This window comes from Mesoplodon bidens (genome assembly GCF_964165515.1).
Source record: "Mesoplodon bidens genome assembly, chromosome: 4".
Classification (NCBI taxonomy): domain Eukaryota; kingdom Metazoa; phylum Chordata; class Mammalia; order Artiodactyla; family Ziphiidae; genus Mesoplodon; species Mesoplodon bidens.
In genome coordinates this window covers 7,064,328-7,078,387 of record NC_138160.1, presented here as the reverse complement: position 1 = coordinate 7,078,387, position 14,060 = coordinate 7,064,328, and the positions used below count along the sequence as shown (strand labels likewise).

Below are 14,060 nucleotides of genomic sequence, written 5' to 3'. Positions count from 1 at the left end.
GGGATTTCCTTTTTAATGAAGTAGTAATCAACCTGGAGGTATGAATTCTCTTAATTTAAAATAACTGCAACAATATCCACAGATAATACGAAATATACTTCTAAGTTTGTTTGTTAGCATTAATTCTAAAGGTTGAAGAGAGAGAACTCAGTAAACCAAGGAGGATACAAGGTATGAAGCTCGAATTGCGCGGCTCATAAATCACATTCTGGGGCCAGACTACTGGGGCTTGAATCCAGCCACGATGGATCACTCCCAAGGGCAGAACTTTAGGCCAGCTTCTCAACTGACCGGTGACTCAGCTCCCGCATCTTCAGAGCGAGGACGATGACCACAGCCACCCGACGAAAACAACGGTTGATGGAAATGGCACCGCTTATTATCATAGCTAAGGACCCGGAGCACTTCCCAGGAGCCACGCACGGTCCTAGGAGCTTCAGAGCGTGAGCCCTTCAGCCCCGTAACGACCTCGTAGAGCCGCTATTGCACCCCGCATTTCTCGGGGGCGGCTCGCCGGCACCCGCACGGCAAGGTCGGGCGGAGAAACAGCGGAGCATGACCCTGCGTCCGGTCGGGTCCGCGCTCCCAACATTCCTGACCCTCCGGCGCCCCGTCCGGGCGCCCTCGCCTGACCCTGCGCCCCGATGTGCCCTTTGACCCCGTCTAGAAAAGTGCCGACGGAGGAAGGGCCCACAGGGACCTGCGGGACCGGCTCCGCTGTGCAAACGCCGCGGCGTCACCGGGAACCCGCTCCCAGAGGCAGCGGGGAGGCCTCAAGGCCGAGTCCCTGGCGCAGCCCGCCCTCCGCGCGCGCCGCCCTCCGCGCGCGCCGCCCTCAGCCCCGAGGGGCCGGGGTCCTGACCGACCCGCACGCGCCCAGCCCGGCTGAGGGAGGGACGCAGAAGCCGGTGTCCTCGCCGACCCCGAGCCGCCCACCCTCGGGCCCGTGCTGGGCGGGCGCCCAGATCTGGAAGCTGTGGCCCCTGTGCGCTCACCTGCGGGGGTCCGGCGGGGACGCCGGGGAAAGCGCAGGTACCGCGACCCCTGCTCCCGCGCCTGCGCACACAGTCGGCGCCCGAGACCAATAGGAAGCTCGGGAAAGGAGCTGGGCCAATCACGGCGCGCCGCACGTGGGGCGGCTCCCCTCCAGGCGCAGGCGCCGAAGCGCTGGGCCCCGGCGCGGTGCGCGCGTACGGGGGCCCACGAGGCTGCTGTCCCTTCAGGGTTTGCTGGGTGCCCCGGCGCGCCGAGTCCGGTAGGTGTCCACGCCGGGTTTGGGCTCGGTTGTTCCGGCCCGGTGGCCGTGGCCCGCGGCTTCGCTAAGGCGCCCGCGCTCCCTGGCTCGCCCCTCTCTTCGGGCGCCGCTCCAGCCGGTTTGGGGGGGCTCCCGGCCCGTGGGGTCCTTTCCCTGCAGGGAGGATGCGGTCCCCGGGGCCCCCCGTCCTCCCCGTCCTGCGCACTCGTGTTCCCAGGTTCCACAGCGGGGATGTTCAGGTGTGGGCGCGCCACCCACCGTACCCCGTCGTTGACCAGCGTCTTTTTTTATTCTACTGACATTTCTTTCTTCCCATCTGCCAAGCTAGACCTTCTTGTTCCTCGGTCCTGGAACAAGATCCTAAATGAGGGGAAACCCAACACCTCAAGGCCCTTTAAGCGCTTTTTTCACCCTTGCTTTGACCCATCCGAATTAATGGCCACTTTACCCGTTGCCTCTTTTGGGGGAGTTGCACCAAACGCAATTCCTTCCATCAACCAACACAAAGGAGGCGTACTTAGGATCCAGACTACCTGAGTTGAAGCCTAGCTCTGCCCCTTAATAGCTGTGTAAACTGGACCACGTGACATTTTTGTACTTCAGTTTCCTCGTTTCTAAAATGACATCGAAGTAGTTAGTTCGTTGTGTTGGGAGAATTAAGTACAGCATTGCCTGGCAAATGAGAGCGATTATTACGAGATCCAGCCGCTGTTCTAAGCTAGGGTGCAGACGCTGCTCTTCTGGTACTTCTGTTTGAGTGGGAAATGTTTAGTGGGAATCATTCCTTTTGGGGTACTCATCCTTACTTCCATAAGCATTGATGTTGAATAAACTGTGTTCTAGTATATTTGACCGTGTTTTTTTAATTCTTTTAACATAGTTATAAATCAAGAGGAGTTGAGAGTCTGGTGGCATGGCTTTAATTACCTTGCGGAGGAACCTTTGTCATTTATCTGATTTTCGGATACATGGAGCTGTGGCTGGTCTGAAAACTCAACGTGTCATTTGTGATCACAAGACAGTCAAGGAGCATCTGTGTCCATGGTTCTGGTCACTGCAACTTGAGCCTGTTAGGGTCACGTTCCATCATGCCCATTCTAAAAAGTTCCATTCAGAAAACGGAAATGGCCTTCATCCAGTTGGTGAGCCAGTGTTCTCTCAAGTACACGCTTGGGACAGGTCTGAACACAGTGTTAAAAATGTGGATGAACAGATATTTTACAGGAGACTAAAGAGCTTCGCTTCATCGGAAGAACTCTTACATTACATAAGCACACTGAAGACTTTGCCTGATACTATGGCAGCAGGAGCCTTACATCGGATTTGTGAAATGGAAAAAAAAGATGATGGTCAAAGGTTGCCAAAAGAAATACTGGAGAATAGCGCCTTTCAAGCTTTGTGTAATCAGTTTGCACAGAACCCCTCAAATCTGTCAAACACGGGTTTGGTGACTGCTTTGCAAGCCCTGACCCTGTATGTGGATCCCCAAAGTCGCTTGCTGCTGAGCCTCCTTGCAGAGTGCCAGCATCGTCTCGAAATGGGTAGCCTGGACATTCACAGTCTTTGTATCCTGGGGGAATGTCTGATTAAACTGCAAGGTCCAGGTTGTTCGACACTAGACCTGATTATATATCAACTGCAAGGTGAAAATTTGGAAGAATTTACCCCCGAGGATATTGTGACCCTTTACAGAATACTGCAGGCATGTCCTGAAAAAGTTGACCAACAACAGACGTTTTTAAATAAGATAAATAACTTTTCTCTGTCAGTAGTTTCCAACCTGAGTCCTAAGTTACTGAGCCAAATGCTCACTGCCCTGGTGGTCCTTGATCAAACTCAGGCACTTCCGCTGGTTATAAAATTGGGTAAATATGTTGTGAGGCATATCCCTCGTTTCACTAGTGAAGAGCTCAAAGAAGTCTTAGAAGCATTCATCTACTTTGGGCACAATGACAGATTTTTTACAGAAGCCCTGGAGCAACATGTCGCTTCACTCTCTCTCACTCTGTATCCCGAGGTTGTCAGCAAAGTCATGGAGTATTGCAGTAGAAAGCTGATTTTTTCAAAACCCATCCTCAATGCAGTGGCAGAAACTTTTGTTTGTCAGTCAGAAAAATTTTCACCTAATCAAATTGCTGAGTTAATTGAACCATTTGGAAAACTCAATTATTTACCACCAAATGCCTCTGCTTTATTTAGGAAGCTAGAAAACATACTGTTAACTCGTTGCAATTATTTTCCACCCAAAACACTATTGAAACTTCTCCATTCATGTTCACTTATTGAATGCCATCCAGTCAACTTTATGGCCAAAATATTCAGCCCGTATTTTCTTCAGCAGCTGCAAGGTGAGTTGCTTATTACTTCTGAGAGTAGAAAACTTAGCGTTTGAACTTGTGATGTTCTCAAGTCACATATGTACCTTTTTTATTGAACAGTGCTTTGCCTTTATTTTTTCTTCCATAACGATCTAACGAAGAAATCTGAAGCTGCAGATGCTAATATAAACACAGAATTAAACAATGCTAGAACATGGCATGGAGAGAGAAAACAGTTTCGGGTAAACAGACTCTGCTGCCCTAGCTGAGAAACTGAGTCTTCTTGCAGGGATCTGGTGATGGCTGTGGCAGTGTCACAGTTATATGTTAGCGTCTTTGATGAGAACAACTGTATCACTCCTTTTTTTTGAGAAGATGTTCATCTTAATTCAAAGCCACCCAAATATGCCGGAATCTAGATCTCCGTAGGTAAAGGAAATTCCCACAAATTCTACTAACATACATTTGTCACTTTTAATTATATTCTCTAGTTAGGAGCATGCGTTCTTGGAAGCCAAAATGAGATTTCATTGAGATGGGAGGCAAGAAGGTATAATTAATTCTAACAAGTTCTTTTCCTAGTGTCATTTAAAAGTACCTTACTGGAGTGAATTAATTAATGTGCATTCTGGATATTCTTTTCTCTTATTACACACACCAAAGTTCAAGCTTAACTATGACTGGGGTGCTTTTTATTTCAGGTGAAGAGTCCTATTTGGACAGACTGAGCCTAGCACAACTGACCCAGCTTTTCTTAACCGCGATTCTAGAATGCCCGTTCTATAAGGTAAAAGCATGAGCTGCATTGCTTTATTTCCCTACGGGGATGGTATTCTTTTGCCTCCGTCTTCCTCTCCCACACCTCCCCTACTCCCGAATCTTTTAAGTTCCTTCTCTTTTGAGCTGTCTCAGTAACCTCATTAGAAAGCAGAATTTTCATTCACTTGGAGTAGTTGCCACCAGATAGCCTTTTCTCTAATAAATTGACCCTATTCCTGTGCTCTTGTCCTTGAAAGAACCACTTCCTACAGTGTAAGATTCTTAGAAGGTTTCATCAAGTATGGCAGGCTTATGAGTCTTAGTGCTCCTAGACTTACTCTAGGGATTTTAAAGGGTTTTAGCATTCCGCATGGCTGTTGGATATAGAAGTGTGAATTTATGCACTGAACAAATCCTGAACCATTCCTGAGTATGTTCTTAAACCAAGCAGAGGTTTCACTCTTACGTGATAGAATTCAGTTTACATGGAGTTCGAGCTTTGTATAAAGCTTTCTAAGGATCCATTCTCCTAACTTAATCAGGCACGTTGTTTAGGATCAGAAATGGTACCTCCAGGCCTGCTCATTCCTGCCTGGTTCTCCGTGCTTGACTGAACCATGTTTATGAGTAGCTCATAAACACCATCTAGTTTCTCTCTTTTCATGGAATGGGACTATTCACACTACAGTTTGCTTTTATTCCCAGTATATCATGGACATTCTTCAGGGGTAATAGGTAAAGATCAAATGTATACTTTTAAAGAATGGTCTGATATTTCACGGTATTTATTCTGCTGTCCCACCATTGATGGATTTTCAGGCTTTTTCCAACGTTTGTCTTGATCAGCCATGCTGTCATAAACATACTTACATATCCTGTCATACTGGAACCTTTTTGTTGTTTTAATCTAAAGACTAGATTCCTGAATGTGGGATTACTGGATTAATTTTCAATAGAGACTGACAGATTTTTTTTTTTCCCGTATAGTTGTAGATGTCATATTTCACCAGCAGTGAATGAAGGTGACCACGTCTCCCCATTTGTGTTGCAGTGTGTTCTTAGTCCCTTTAATTTTGTCATTTGACTCAGTGAAATGTCATGTCACATGCTTCAGTTACACTTTAACGAGCGATAATGAAGTTGAGCATATTTTCAAATGTTTACTGGTCATTTACATTTGTTATGAATTGCCTTGTTACACCTTAATTCCTATTTGTATAGAGTTGTTTGTCTTTCTCTTTTGTATTTGTTTTTTGTCCTAGAAAACATTGTAAAACATATTAACTGTTAAGTACGTTGTACATATTTCTTCCTGGTTTGTGGTTTTAAATGTTTTTAGTTTTAATTTAATATTGTTTATGATACCTTTTTGCTATACAGAAATTTTTAAGTTTTCTGTAGTCAAATTATTCATTTTTTATGGCTGCTGGGTTTCCTATATTGTTTAGGAATATTTTATGACTCCTAAAGTAATATAAATATTTTACTAAATTTAAAAATATTATTTTCCATACTATATTTAGATCTTTAATTTACTTGAAATAGATTATAGTCTGTAATGTGTGACAGAACTCTTAGTTCTTTTCCAGATGGATAACCAATTGCTAGCACCATTATTACATAGCTGTCCTTTTCTTTCTAAATTGAAATGTCAGCTTTATCACAATTTCCACTATTAAAAACTTCAGCTGTGTTTCCTCAGGGCCCTTAAAGCAATTCTGAGAGTTCCAAAGGTGTTTCTTGAGCTTTCTTTCTTCCTTTCTTTCTTTCTTTCTTTCTTTCTTTCGGTGACCATTGGCTACATTTAAAACACATTTAAAAGATATTTTGGACTATTGGGCTTGAACTATAACAAGAATATTTGGCATTGTCATTTTGAGAAAGGTATTTGTCCTGAGTCCTGGAGAAGCATCATGCCTATAAAGTAATATTGGATCAGACTTTTATACTCAGGCAACCTTCATTTTATTCTCTGATTTTGTATCTTATTTTTCTTTCTCGTGTTTGCACATACATTTTTAGGGTCCAAAACTTCTTCCTAAATATCAAGTGAAATCATTTCTTACTCCGTGCTCTTCCCTGGAGACCCCCATGGATTTTCAGCTTTATAAATCTGTGATGATTGGACTGATTGACCTTTTAGGAGCAAGACTGTACTTTGCTTCAAAAGTGTTAACACCCTATTGTTACACGATAGGTAAGTAGTAGGGAGTTTTGTTGTTGTTAACTAGACCTCAGCATGCTGTCCTCTGAGGGAACATGTGGGGCTTAGTAGCCACCAAAGGTCTGGAAACAAAATGAAGTTGGCCCTTCCCTGAAGGCAAATTGGAACAGGGGTGGGCGGTAGGGCTGAAGAGTCAGGACTCCACGTTAGCCACATAGTAGCCGGATGGCTTTGGGCATCCTTTCGGGGCATTCATTTGCTTGTTCTCATCTGCAAGATGAGAGTAAGAGGGGTAGTGACCTCAAAGATTTGTTTAAGGACAAAATGAGGTAACTCAGACTAACACCTGGGAGACAGTAAGTGCTCAGTAATTGTTAGCTGCTCTCATCCTCTTGGCCAGTGCTGTCCAATGTAATAGCCACACATACCAGTAGCTACTTAAATTTAAATTAATTCCAGTTTTGAAAATTCACAGTTCAGGTCCCCAGTCGCACTAGCTGCACTTGAAGTGCTCGGTAGCAGGTATAAGCGTTTGCATTATCGCGGACGGTGCCGACTACAAAGTCCTTCTCCTTTCAAATTAATGAGTAAAGGACAGTGAGCTCAGGGAGGACAGTGCTTCTAGGCTTCAGGTGGTCACATCTCACTCCCCCCCTTATGGGCTCCTTTGACAAGGAAGGAAGGGGGAGCCTGCCGGCGCCCAGGGCCCATGTGCTGGGCTGCCGGCTGCTTCACCTTTCCTGGGCACTGGAGCTCCAGGGATGCAAGGTGCCAGCTGCACAGGTGTCTGACTTTACGCAAAGGATTTTCTTCACTATTCCCACCAGTTGTTCTAAGGAGAGTAAAAGTGTGTGTGATTCACATCGTGCCCCAGATACCTTCAGGGCCCCTTCCTTGTTTTAGTGCAGTGGAGGCCCTCTTAGTTTAAAGCTGACTTGGTTGGGCAAAGCTCTGATTAAATTAAAATTCTCACCATTGTGTGGTGTGGTCATTACTTTGCAGCCTTCTGCCCAGTTGATAAATGCAGTATGGAAGAAATCAAAACAACAAGGAGAAAAGGAAGCTAGTGTTTGTGAGGGTATCACACGAAGAATTTTTCCTTTCTTCTCTTACCAGATGTTGAAATTAAATTAGATGAAGACGGATTTGTATTACCATTTACAGTTGATGAAGATATACATAAAAGGTAAAGAAAACTGTTGTGGTTTATATGTTATAAGACTTGTTGAGGTTAATACACAGGGATTGTTTTCTTAAGAAAGTGAAAAAAGTAGACATGGTTCTGAAAATTAAAACACTATGGCATACCAGTTTTGGAAATTCCATGTAATATCTTGTGAACCTTAATTTAATTAAGTTGAGTGCTTTTCAACAGATTAATGGATAACAGTCATGATTCATTTGAAAATAGTATTGGCACAAAGGAATAGCCAAATCCCAAATAAACTCTGGCAGCTCAAACCATATAAATACTTCGGATTGTTTTAAAAATTAAGTTTCCCTCTCCTCTTTGGTTTTTTAGGGTAGCACTGTGTATTGATGGTCCAAAAAGATTTTGTTTGAATAGCAAACACTTACTGGGAAAGGAAGCTACTAAACAAAGACATCTGTACTTACTTGGTTATCAAGTTGTCCAGGTATGGTTTTGCCTTTTTTTTTTTTTTTCCTAAAAGCCATTTCTAGTTCAGATTTGCTTTCTGCAGGATACTAAGTAGTATGCCAGCCCAGTGGACCAAGGCTCTTAAGTCTGGTTTAAATGCCAGCTTTGTTCATTAGGCTTAAGTCTCTTGATTTGTAATTTGAAATCACAATTTTCAAATTTTCTCTTTTCCAAAAGTGAGACATACCTAAATTCTGTATAAGCTGTGCTTTACTTTGCTTTTAGAATTACTAAATTATTGGAATATCGTTTTGTTTTAATTTTCCTTTGATTTAATGCCTAGAATGTACAAGATGACCCATTAAAAGCAGGATCTTCTTCAGTTTTTAATGTTTAAGACTCTTATTTGTATTTACGTCGTAGATCACTTAGCAAGGTCTTAGGTGACAAGTCGCGATGAATGTCCATGGAGCTTTCCATTCTCTAAGCTGTCTACCAATCTGCTCTCTGCTTTCCTGTCTGGTTACTTTTTTCCTTTCCGTCTTGTACATACCCAGATTAATTTTCCTAAAGTGAATTGTGCCAGTGTGTGCCTAGAAACCTTCATTGTTTCTTTATTGCTTATGCAATAAAGACTACGTCTACATCTCAACATTCTAGACCCTTCGAGGTCTGCCCGCAGCCAGGCCCTCTGCTCCCAGCTCAGTGGTCTCTTCTGTCTGGGCTTTCTCCTTTGCCAGTGCGAGTCAGGTGGTCCCCCAACTCTCTGAGTGTCTAAATTCTGGCTGTTCATCAACTCCCAGCTCAGGTTGACCTTTCACCCTAATCTAAAGTGTCAACTCCCTCTCAGCACTAGAGCACCAATTTTTTTTTTGCATGTTCTGCTTAGTATTACTGCCTACTTTTTGTATATTTTAAGTTACCACCTAACTTGTAAGTTCCTTGAGGGCAGGGGTCATGTCTGATTCTTATTTAGACGTTTCACCTATTGTTGAGCCTCGGCTACCTGGCAGCACCGTTACAGGCACCGCTGGGACCTCTGCCTGCTGGGAGCCTCCTCGCTGCTGTGGGGAGGGTGTGATAGGCGGACAGGCTAACCAAACCCAAGGTAATTTCAGATTATGAAGGATGAGGACGAATTTATTTTCCTCTCTTTACAGATTCCCTATTACGAGATTGAGATGCTAAAATCAAGACTTGAATTAGTGGAATATTTACAAAGAAAACTATTTTCTCAAAACTCTGGTGGTCACTGGTAACAAGAATGAATACTGACTTCAGAACTCAAATAGTGAAAGAACTTGCAAATTAGCCATTTATTTATGGACTGTGGTGATCTGAAAGGGGTCTCTAGTTTCCTTATGCCATGTATACACTTATCAGTAGCAAATTTAAAATTAATTTTAACCTTCATTTAATACTGGTATCAGATACTTTTATACATGAAACAGAATCAATCAAGTACAATAAAGGAATGTAATGAGTAAGTGTCATAATTTTAAGTCTTGTGTTTTGTGACAGTTATCTGCTAACTGAAAATGTATTCTTGAGAGACCTTTGTTTCCTCTTCTAACAAGTGTAAGGAAGAAATTTTATCTCCCGGTTTTTTCTTTTGTATTTTGTTAGAGGAAGTAATATATGGTAAGGAAAAGGAGCAGTGAAAAATAGACGAGTACTTTGGATGTAAACATATATATTGTAGACTTATGCAAAAATAATTCTTTAGTTAATAATATTTTGTATCGGTATCGGAGCTTTATTATATATATATATACACATACACATATATATTATAATTTTTTACATAAAGGAATAGAGATGTAAAAAAAGCAACTTAAGTAGGGTTTTGCGGGGGTGTTTGGAGGGAGAAACTTCTAAATTTTAAATTAAGCATGGATTAAAATTCTTTAGTTCATTGCAGATGCTTCATTGTCCCATTACGGTCAAGTTAAAGTTTCGGGCTAAAAGCGTTCTGCACCCAACTACAGTGTATGTGTTGGCCAAGGGGGTGGGGTGTGGGTGTCCCACACAGCACTCAGCAGTGCTCCAACACCAGCTGGGGGCCCGCAATTCAACTCCATTCTGACACCATCTACCTGGAGGCAGCACCAGCTCCCACAGGTTGAGGGCTCAGTCCCACAGGACTGCCGGCTTCCCACCACGCCCCTTTCAGATGCCAGTCACAAGTCCAGGTTGTCACATGACCTGTGCTTCTGACCAACTGGCTATAGACTGGGGGGTCCAATGACCCCCTCCTTGGGCTCCGTTAATTGTTAGAGCAGCTCATGGAACTCAGAGAAACATTTTACTTACCAGATTACTAGTTTATTACAAAAGGATATAACTCAGGAAAGCCAGATGAAAGACACTCTTAGGGGCAGGTATGGGGAAGGGTGTGGGGTTTCCGTGCCCTCTCCAGGCAGCGCGCTCCCCTAAACTCCACCTGTTCACCAACGTGGAAGCTCTGAATCTGGTCCTTTGGGGTTTTTATGGAGACTTGATTACATAGACTTAAATAGCCACACAAAGAGGTAAGAGCAGTCTGTTATAAATGCTATGAAAAAAAACAGTATAGCCTAAAACCTTCTTCCTCCGCCTTTTCCATTTATCTAAATCCTTCTCCATCGGGACCTTTGTTCCTGGTTGCCCTAACTGGAATGAGATGCTCCTTCTTCTGCACCTTTAGTTACATCCTCTCCTGAGCCTTTGTCTCATTTAGCTCTCCCTTACCCTCTTCATTCATTCATTCATTAAACATTTATTAAAGAGCTGTGATCATGCTGGGCACCCACTGACTGTTAGAGCTGCAGAGGGAAGCAGAAAAGAGCTCCTGCCCGGAGGGGCTATGGGTGATTATAGTGATGAGCCAGCTGGCAGTCCCGATGCGTGAGCAGGACCCTGGAAGGCAGAAGATGTCAGGCCTGCCTGGGGTGCGGGAGGAGGCTTCTTGGAGTGATCTGTGAGCTGAATTCAAAGAAAGGGAGGCAGGTCTCTGGTGGGAGAGCATTTCGCCATGGCCAGAGCACCCAGCACAAAGCAGACGGTCGCCATGGAGAGTGAGGCCAGAACTGACTGGCACTGTTTGTTTTAAAGCAAATTTTAATCCTGAAAATGTGCATGGATATGCTATGAAAATAGTTTAGGCTAATAAACAGATACGAGACTGCTGATTTCACCAGTTGGAGTAGATTTGGCAAGTTCCGTAAGATTATAAAGCCATATGTCCTTATAAACTGAATCCTCAGGCCACTAATATTTTAATGTCTTCCTATGTAAGTAAATATGATGTGAATTTTCTTGTTGAAATTACATATACAGTATGATAACTCCTGGTACCATATATTAATAATGTTTTTAAATAAGACATACTCTTGCTGTTGTTTTTTAAAAGTAAAAGCAAAGCAAGGGAAAAAAAGCAAAGAAAGAAAAAGAGGTGAAAAAAGTTTAACTTGCGAGCATAACCCCTGAAGCAACAGGGATCATCTTCAGACCGGCCGCGAGAGGGCAGCAAAGGTTAGGACATTTATTGGGCTTCAGCAGTGGAACCGAGATGATCCCTGCTCCCAGGAGGAGAGAGTGTATCCTGCGCGCGTGTTGGCGGGGGGCAAGGTGGGGGGGCGGCAGGCTGGAGCTGTGGAATGGTGCGGTGACAGTTCTGCCTGAACAAAACAGGCAATTTTCCATACCTTGACCTAAAGAAGGAATGCTGTTTGGCTGAACCAAGCCTAGACAGGGAGGGTAGATGGTATCTTGGGATGAAGAGATGCTGGTTGGTTCTTTGACCAGGATTCTACCTGCCGACTCTGTACACCTGGGTGCATTTGGAGACTTGGTAAATATTCATTAGGTAGAAGAAAGAATAGGAAGGAGCAGAACTGAGCCTATTTGATAGAATTCTGGGGGGTAAAAAGTTCCCTCTAAAAAAGCTGGACCCTTCCCTGAATTTGTACACAAATTCAGGGAGGGGGTCTTGGCTCCATGGTGGTGAATAAGCCTCCAAAAGCTGAGATTTCCCCAAACTGGAAGCATATCCAGACCTACCTGGAGTCTAAATACATAGTGAAGGATTGTTACCAAACCAAACTCGGGTCCGCCCACCCACGTGCAGCAAAGCCAATCTCCTGACACGGGGCTGTGGTGAAGGAAAGTGCAGCATGTATGGCAGGCACCAGGCAAGGAGTCCAGGCAGCTGGTGCTCAGAAAGCCTGAACCCCCCGATGGGCGTCAGCAAAGCATTTTTAAAGGCCAAGTGAGGGAGGGGGCGTCCCCGGGTATGTGATCAGCTAGTGCACAATTCTCTGATTGGTTGATGGTGAGGTAACAGGGTGGTGTCGCAGGGGTTAATGTTGTCAGTCCTTAGGCTCTGGGGGCTACGTGCTTATGGTCATCAGGTAGTTAATTTCTTCCATTTAGTGGTGGTTTTAGCATCTGTAAAACAACTCAGGAAATGTGCATCAGCTACCATTGTCAATTATCTGGGTACTTCAGAGAGGAACTACAGCAGAGGACATGGGAGAGGGGACTGTCCCTGAAAGGCCCCTTAGGGTCCTGCTCTGTTTCAGGATCATGAAATAAGTCGTTCCTTGTCAGCTGTATGGCCAGTACCTGGAAAACAGTAAGTGCTCAGCGAGCCATGAGGGCTCTTGTTGTCATTGGTACAAGAGTTACGTTGCAGTCAAACTTCACTGTTACAGCTCCTGGAGAGGGAGCCCATCAGGGATGCTCTATAAGGAGGAGCACCGTTGCCTTGATGGTTAAGACTCCTGGGGCAGCAGCTTGAACCCGTGGCCACTCCTTTTGCTAATTAGCATCACAGACACCCTGCTGAGAAACCTCATTCTGTAAAACCTTTGCTGTAATAAGAATGGAACATGCCTCTATTGCCTGCAGGATCTTAGCCTCGTGGGTCATTCTGGTGCAGAGAAGCAGCCTTGATTTCCAAGACGATGCGGAGCTTCAGATAGAGGGTTTGGGACACAAACCCCCTTACCTTTTTCTTATCTCTGAGCATCCTGGTCGTCTTCTCAGGCCAGGCCTCATGTTAGTTCTCTTATACACAAGCTTGCTCTCTGCATCTTCAGCCCAGCTTTGTTCAATTTCACCCACATCCTCTACTCATCCTGTCATCCCTCTGCCTGGTTCCTCTGGTGTGCCGGCTCCCTTGCCTGTGTAGTCAATAAGCCTTACCTTTTGTTGGTGTTCTTTGGCTTTTGGCTCCATCATAAGAAATTTTGCCTTAATATACTTGAAATCCCATCTCAGAAAAAAACTGAACATCTCTGTCCCCATCTCCTCCCACAGTCTCTGGTATATAGGGCACACTATTTGTGTCTTGAACTGATATTCTGGGTTCTAATGTTTGCAATAAACAATATCTCAGTAATTCTACTGTAAATTTTATTATGGAAAACACTGAACACATAAGTGAGAAAGAATAGTATAATGAATTCACATGAGTCCCTTTATTCAGCATGACAAAATACCCAAATTTTCCAATTCTGTTTCATCTATTTACTCCCATATTCTTTTTTTTTCTTTTCCTTTTTTATTGGAATGTTTCTTTAAAAATCCAAGCTATCATATACTTTTATCCTAAATACTTCAGTATGAATCCATAGCCAATAAACTTTTTTCTTTTTTATTTAACTATTCTGCCATTATTACAATGAACAAAACTAATAATTATTACCTGTGATCATTTAATACCTGGTCTATATTCCAGGTTTTCTATACTGTCTCAGGAATATTTTTTTAATTTTTTTTTTTATTGAAGTATAGTTGATTTACAATGTTGTGTTAATTTCTGCAGTACAGCCAAGTGACTCAGTTATACATATATATACATTCTTTTTTTATATTCTTTTCCATTATGGTTTATCCCAGGATATTGAATATAGTTCCCTATGCTATACAGTAGGACCTTGTTGTTTATCCATTCTATATGTAATTGTTTGCATCTACTAA

At 43.6% G+C, this 14,060-nt stretch overlaps 2 protein-coding genes across 5 annotated transcripts in view; one reads left to right on the top strand and one right to left on the bottom strand.

Moving 5' to 3' along the window:
* The window catches only part of MTRR (5-methyltetrahydrofolate-homocysteine methyltransferase reductase), a 30,884-nt gene extending 29,839 nt beyond the window's left edge, over positions 1-1,045 (bottom strand). For both annotated transcript variants that reach the window (XM_081231011.1, XM_081231012.1), the window contains exon 1: positions 996-1,045. The gene's annotated coding sequence lies outside the window, so the exon portion shown is untranslated. The remainder of the gene's footprint in view (positions 1-995) is intronic.
* On the top strand, positions 298-9,744 carry FASTKD3 (FAST kinase domains 3). Of its 3 annotated transcripts, none has more exons than XM_081231014.1 (7): positions 298-443; positions 2,136-3,603; positions 4,275-4,360; positions 6,355-6,529; positions 7,613-7,682; positions 8,019-8,133; positions 9,257-9,742. In XM_081231014.1, the coding sequence occupies exons 2-7, from the start codon at positions 2,169-2,171 to the stop codon at positions 9,353-9,355; spliced, it is 1,980 nt and encodes a 659-aa protein (XP_081087140.1). In that variant the 5' UTR covers positions 298-443; positions 2,136-2,168; the 3' UTR covers positions 9,356-9,742. The 3 variants fall into 3 exon arrangements, with proteins under 3 accessions (XP_081087140.1, XP_081087139.1, XP_081087141.1); XM_081231013.1 differs by lacking the exon at positions 298-443 and adding an exon at positions 1,169-1,255; XM_081231015.1 differs by lacking the exons at positions 298-443; positions 8,019-8,133 and adding an exon at positions 1,169-1,255 and having other exon boundaries at positions 9,257-9,744.
* The last annotated feature ends 4,316 nt before the right edge of the window (positions 9,745-14,060 follow it).